Raw genomic sequence first — 6,796 nt, 5'->3', positions numbered from 1 at the left:
TGTGTAGTTGACTCGCGTTAACTCATTGTGTGAAACTTAAACGTGTGGTTTTGACTGATGTGCTGTATTGATTTGATCCGATCGTTTCACACCTGATGGTGGTAGTTCGTTAACTAAGTGTTATCCGTAAAAGAGATAGGAGGGGATGTGAAGAATGCTGGCTATCTCCATAATCGTAGAGATATTGAGTACAATACCTCGAAGTGAGGTACCTGAAAGTTGGAAATTTATTTGTTTTCTCGATAAGGTGAACCTGTTCAAATAGCAGGTGTGTAACACAGGTACACAGTAAGGAGGTAGAGAGTAAAGAGGTACACAGTATAGAGGTACACTCTAAAGAGGTAGAGAGTAAAGAGGTACACAGTAAGGAGGTACACAGTATAGAGGTACACAGTAAGGAGGTACATAGTAAAGAGGTAGAGAGTAAAGAGGTACATAGTAAGGAGGTACACAGTAAGGAGGTACACAGTAAGGAGGTACATAGTAAAGAGGTAGAGAGTAAAGAGGTACACAGTAAGGAGATACACAGTATAGAGGTACACAGTAAGGAGGTACACAGTATAGAGGTACACAGTAAGGAGGTACACAGTAAGGAGGTAGAGAGTAAGGAGGTACACAGTAAGGAGGTAGAGAGTAAGGAGGTACACAGTAAGGAGGTAGAGAGTAAGGAGGTACACAGTAAGGAGGTAGAGAGTAAGGAGGTACACAGTAAGGAGGTAGAGAGTATAGAGGTACACAGTAAGGAGGTAGAGAGTAAGGAGGTACACAGTAAAGGAGGTACACAGTAAGGAGGTACACAGTATAGAGGTACACAGTAAGGAGGTACACAGTAAGGAGGTACATAGTAAGGAGGTACACAGTAAGGATGTACACAGTAAGGAGGTACACAGTAAGGAGGTACATAGTAAGGAGGTACACAGTAAGGAGGTACACAGTAAGGAGGTAGGTCTCACACCTTTATCTTATTATGTGGAAGGCACAGACTTTTGGGCCTGTGAAGGTTATTTTTAGGGCCTGATAAGGTTCTTTTTAGGGCCTGTGAAGGTTATTTTTAGGGCCTGAGAAGGGTATTTTTAGGGCCTGTGAAGGTTATTTTTAGGGCCTAGGGTGTCCATCTCAAAGTTGTACCTATAGTACCTTCTCAGTTGTGCGTGTTTGTGTGTCTGTCTGTATGTGTGTCTGTTGGTTTGTTTGTCCAGGTAACAAGTGAGTCCAGGTAACAGGTGAGTACAGTGTCCCACAGCTGTCTCTAACCCCTTCTTTCCTCCTATAGGTCCAAGCTCCCAGAGTTCATCAAGATGATGAGCGACCACTTCCTTTGACAACATTCTCCTATTTCCTGAACCAATCAAATCAACCGATCACGTCAATCAACGATCTATCTGACCAACCTGATCTGACCAATGTTTTTTTTTCCCAGGACCACCTGTCTTCTGTCTTCTGTAGAAATGAACGAACTGCAAATGTATATTGGCTATGAAAACATAACAGATACTACAAGATATGTTTTCTTATTATATTGTTTCGTATTTTCAGCATTTCCCCCCCCCCTCAAAAAAAAAACACAAAAAAAATGATATTATATATGTTAAAGAAAAATATACAAAAAATCACAAAAAAAAAAAAAAAGTTGATGCAACTACGTGATGATGGGGGGGGGGGGCTATTTCTAACACATGAACAATGTTGCAGGACTCAGCTGCTGTCTCAACTGAATGGCAATCTTCTCCACACTGTGGAAACTCTTGCAGTCGTGCCTGAACTCCACCTTGATGTTTAAAGTTAAATAGATATATATGGAAAATCAATCAGTCAGTCTGGGGGGGGTGGGGGGGGTATAAAAAAAAAAGTTGAGATTATGTAGAATTTCAATCAATTTTTTAAAACATGCAATAATTATAAAAAAATAAAAAATGTGTACTTCTAATCGAAAAACAGAACAGATACATTTTAATATAACACTTTGTGTTTTGGGCTCTAAGTTGGCTGTATACTAGGAAGCAGTGTTGGGGAATGTTACTTTTAAAAGTAACTCGTTACATTACGCGTTACTTACTGTAGAAAGTAACTCGTTAGGTTACCGCGTTACTGGCATTAAAAAGTAACACGTTACATTACGCCGTTACTTACTGTGGAAAGTAACGCGTTAGTTTACAACGTTACTTGCTGTGGAAAGTAACGCGTTAGGTTACATCGTTACTTACTGTGGAAAGTAACTCTTTTAGTCGTTACATTACTTTTGCGTTACCAAACCCCAGAAAACTCTCTGAAAATGTATTGCGCGTGTTGGTCGTTGTTACGCCCAGTAGAGAGTGGCTTGCCTATTTACTAATCGGTGCTACAATGATTTCATCCGACGTCATGGGAGCGCTCCAGACCGAGATCTCTGTCAGATTGATTACCATGATAGCTGTTTCAGTTGTTTTACTAAATTGAACCGTGTATTTTGCAATAAAAAATGTTTTTATTTTTTAAATCGCATTATTAATTGGTTGTTGTAACTGTTCCACACAAAAAAAAATGCGTGAAGAAGGAAAAACGTATACACATTATGATAATAAGGAAAGATAAAATAAGATATGAAAGCCTACTAATTAATAGCCTTTATTTTATGGCTTTGATATGTCTATTTCGTTTCTTTAAAGCTGCCGAAATGTTGGTTTTGATTTATGGACAATGTCCAAGTGTTCTAACGAAATTCCATATTAAAACTATCGAAATGTTTGATAAATACAACAACAGCAAAAAAGTGTTGCATCACAATTAAATTCTATCTTGATAAATCCAAGGCACCATAAATCAAAACCAACATTTTAGGCAGCTTTTTTTTAAACGAAATAGACATATTAAAGCAAGATAATAATAAAGACTATTAAGTTACAACAAGCCCGACTTGAAATGTTGACGTGAACATTTTAATAAGAGTAAACTGCAATTCGCGAATGCAACTGTCAGAGAAATCCGTAAAACATAATGCATTGAAATAAATGGCGTGCAATCAAAGGAATTACTTACAATCGTCAAAGACGCATACATGTTGATTTAGTTTTCTCGGGTTTAAACAAAACGTAAATCTAGATGTTGCTGTTTTGGAAGCAAGAAGCGCAATCTTCCTCAGCATCAACAGCAATCGGATGTCTTGGGTCCTTTTCCACCGGTCTTGTGGAGCTGCGCTTGGCCTGAATGTGCTTCTTGATATGTGAAGTTGACAGGCGCTTAGCCTCGAGGCACAGTTTGCGTTTTATTATTATTATGTTGTTTTCCTTTTCTTTTACCAATTCTTAATCATGTGAATACTTTCACGTGGTAAAGGCTGGTGGCTCTGCCATCCTGATAGCTTCATGCCACACTGTTCTTGAAGAAACAAGAAGAGCGTGAATTTATGGGGAAGAGATTTTCATATTATAATTTGTCAAGGGAAATAATATTTCAAAGTAACGATTCGCTTATTTGAAAAAGTAACTTTAAGTATCTGATTTCTTAAATTGAAAAACGAATACGTTAAGTTTCTCATTACCACAAAAAAAAGTTATTTGAGTATTCTAACTCGTTACTCGTTACCCCCAACACTGCTAGAGAAGATGGAGGGAAAACATCTTCTAGCCACTCGAAACCAGCAAACGTCCTGATTCAGATTGAAATGTGTTTTCATTGGCCACTCCTTTGCGTGACCAAATGGAACCTTGTGATTAGAGGGCATGGCCGTTGGTAGTGTTACTCTTCCTTACTTCATGTTACAAGGCAGATGAAGGAAGGAAGGAAGGAAGGAAGGAAGGAAGGAAGGAAGGAAGGAAGGAGATAAAATAAAGGGGGAGAGAGAGATATGTCTCCTTTCTGTGTCTGTCTGTCACACAGAGTCCCAGACCAGGTCAGAATAGAGCAAAGTCTCTCAACCATTTTCTGAGACCCAAGTCAAAGGTCAAGGTCTCTCCCAGGTGATGTCACTTCCTGATAATGACGCTGCAATGGAAAGGCACAGCCAGAGGGGGGTGTACTGTATATCCCAGAATCTGAGCAGTCCATCACCTTGTATGATTTACCTGATTTTAAACCCCGGACTAGCACTTCACATCCCCCTCTGTTCCCGTAGATCTCCCTTCCTGACCCCTAAAACCACCCCAAGACCCCAGAAATGCAATTTTAACATTAACTTCTACCAATGTGCCTTTCAGAGTTCATATCATTCAAATGCGATGAGGAGGAAACGGACGTTATCTGAACTTTTTAGGATTCAAGCTTAGGGAACTGTTAGTTATTAGGTCTATGCAGTCAGGTTTTTTCTGACCTGGGAATTTAAAAAACAGTAAAAAGAAAAAAAAAGTATTTTGGGATAAACTGTATTTAATTGTACTGTATGCTTATATGTAATTAGAAGGCGTGTCCCTGAACGGACCTTGTTTTAGTCAGTTGAGCCCCCTGGCGGCCCCAGCACCCCGAGTTTCAGCACCCCTTCCTCTATTCCAAGTTGCAGCCTGTTTCCATTGTGAACGACATGTCTGTTTTTGAGCGTTGTATTATAGCTATCAGCTTTTTATCGATATCGGCTTGTCCATGAGCCCCTGTAGTCTTCAGTGCCAGTGTGTGGTTGTATGTGTAAAACAGAACTTTTTCTCTTTTTTAATCTTTCTCTTATTCTTTGTCTGTTCTGGTTTCTGTGTCGATGAAAAAAATACTAAACCACGACTTGCTGCCCTATGAAAATTGGACAGCAGCTGTTTTTAAAAGTGGTTTATGTTATCCAATCAACACAAGGCACTGAAACTGGAAAATAATCTATTTGAAAATCAATATATATAAATGTAAAAATATATACAATATATAAATAAGGAAGGTGCCAGTTTTCAAAGGAACGGTTGTTTTGGGTCAGATTAATTATTTTCTTAGAGATGGGTGGTTAAGTTTGAAGAGGCATCTCAGTGTTAATGAGATATGAAGGTTTGAAGAGGCATCTCAAGTGTTAAAGAGACACGACTTGTTCTGCTGTGCCCGTGACATCACAATGACTGACTATGGCACCCCTGACTGGACAAAAGGGACAGGAGTTCCCCATCATCCTCCACTCATTGCTATTCAGCTGTCAAAGAAAACACACAGACATTTGTAAATTGTACGCAACAGATGCAAACGTACCATTATTTTGAAATTGTGTATGTAAAAGTTATATTTTTACATGTAGACTGTTGTCATTTTGTGTTTAGATAATACATTGTATCAGTTTTTTTTTTTTTTGTTAAAAGAAAAAAAAAGTAAAATTCGGTGTGTGTTGAAAACGTGTCACATTGAAATTGTAGTGAGGTCAAAAGCTTCAGTATCATTTTCAGTTTTTTTCCCCAAAAAAGGTTTGTTTTATATTTCCGGGATTTTTTTTTTGAAGAATGGGATTGGGGGGGGGGGGGGGGGGGGTAATTGGAAACCAAAAAGGTATATAATATTATTTTCATGCTCATTGCCATTTTTCATTGTATTTTTTAAGAAAATGTGTAAGTAGTTATAGCACACAGGGGTCATGTCCCTTTGGTGGGGGTGGGGGTGGGGGTGGGGGGGGGTGACGAATAGCTGAGAGTGGGAAATGATTGAGTTGATTTGATCAGTTGTATTCTGCTTGTAATGTGCCTGGTCATTCTAGCCAGGTGCCAATATTAATTAAAAAAAATGAACGGCAATTAAACAGTACGTGTGTCATGGTTTAGTATTCAACTCACCCATCTTTATGCGCTGTCTCAGTGTTGCACCACGATGACTCGTTGATAGACAGCAGAACTCTCGTCTGCAGGGAAATACTGTATATTCTAGCTGTATTCAAGTGGTGCTAAGCATGTATGGGTCAGAGTCACAGTTTGGCCCCTTAGCTAGAAATCGTACTTTGTCAGGTAATTAAACGTTTGATTGTCCAAAAACCAAAACGAGCCCCTAGCATCTGAAAATTAGACGTGAACATAGAATTGTAAATTGCCGATTTTTTGCAATCTAGCTATCTCCCCATGAAGTTAAACTAGGCCGTTTCAGTTTAGAATTTCCCAGTGTTTTACAGCTAATTCCAGCTATTTAAATAGGACCAGTGTTTTTCCAGCTAATTCCAGCTATTTAAATAGGACCAGTGTTTTTCCAGCTAATTCCAGCTATTTGAATAGGACCAGTGTTTTTCCAGCTAATTCCAGCTATTTAAATAGGACCAGTGTTTTTCCAGCTAATTCCAGCTATTTAAATAGCACCAGTGTTTTTCCAGCTAATTCCAGCTATTTGAATCGGACCTAGGATAAATACGTTTTATTAGATTGGATCTTGTCGTTATAAGCGCTAATATTTTTTTTATCTTGTAAGATGTAATTGACGTAAAAAAAATATCAATGATTGCAGTAACTGTGTTGTTATTATCCCTTTTGTGTTTACAGAAAAAGGCAACACGTATTTAGTTTTCTTTTCCTGGTTGTACGTACATACGTGTCACGTACGTATCATGCGGTCTTCTTCTTTTCAGTGATTGAACCCATGTGCTGTGTATCATTTACAGCATTACTATTCTGACCATTCATTGCCATAATAATATCAGTTACATCAGCACTTGTCATTCGTTCTCCTGGGTGATCATATATAGGATAAATAATAATAAAAATAATTGTTGAATGCATCGGGAAATGTCCTAAACAAAGAGAGACTTTAAATTCAAAATCTTGCTCGTTATGAAATGAGAATTATTGAGCTACGAGAACAAAAGTAAAGGGCCAATGTTTTTTTTGTTTTTTTTTCTATTTATATTTGGCGATAATTGTCTTTCAACGAAGAGAATAGTATATAG

The 6,796-nt window shown here is 38.3% G+C and overlaps 1 protein-coding gene across 8 annotated transcripts in view; it reads left to right on the top strand.

The window, feature by feature from the left end:
• Nucleotides 1-1,807, top strand: part of LOC139408269 (transcription factor 4-like) — a 397,078-nt gene extending 395,271 nt beyond the window's left edge. For 5 of the 8 annotated variants that reach the window (XM_071151957.1, XM_071151961.1, XM_071151958.1 and 2 more), the window contains one exon: nt 1,274-1,807. In XM_071151957.1, the coding sequence (XP_071008058.1) occupies nt 1,274-1,322 (49 nt within the window). In that variant the 3' untranslated portion in view covers nt 1,323-1,807. The remainder of the gene's footprint in view (nt 1-1,273) is intronic. The other 3 variants (XM_071151962.1, XM_071151960.1, XM_071151963.1) reach the window with 2 other exon arrangements.
• The last annotated feature ends 4,989 nt before the right edge of the window (nt 1,808-6,796 follow it).

This window comes from Oncorhynchus clarkii, chromosome 5, assembly GCF_045791955.1.
Source record: "Oncorhynchus clarkii lewisi isolate Uvic-CL-2024 chromosome 5, UVic_Ocla_1.0, whole genome shotgun sequence".
Classification (NCBI taxonomy): domain Eukaryota; kingdom Metazoa; phylum Chordata; class Actinopteri; order Salmoniformes; family Salmonidae; genus Oncorhynchus; species Oncorhynchus clarkii.
The sequence above is the reverse complement of the archived record's forward strand: the minus strand, read 5'-3'. Positions and strand labels throughout refer to the sequence as shown.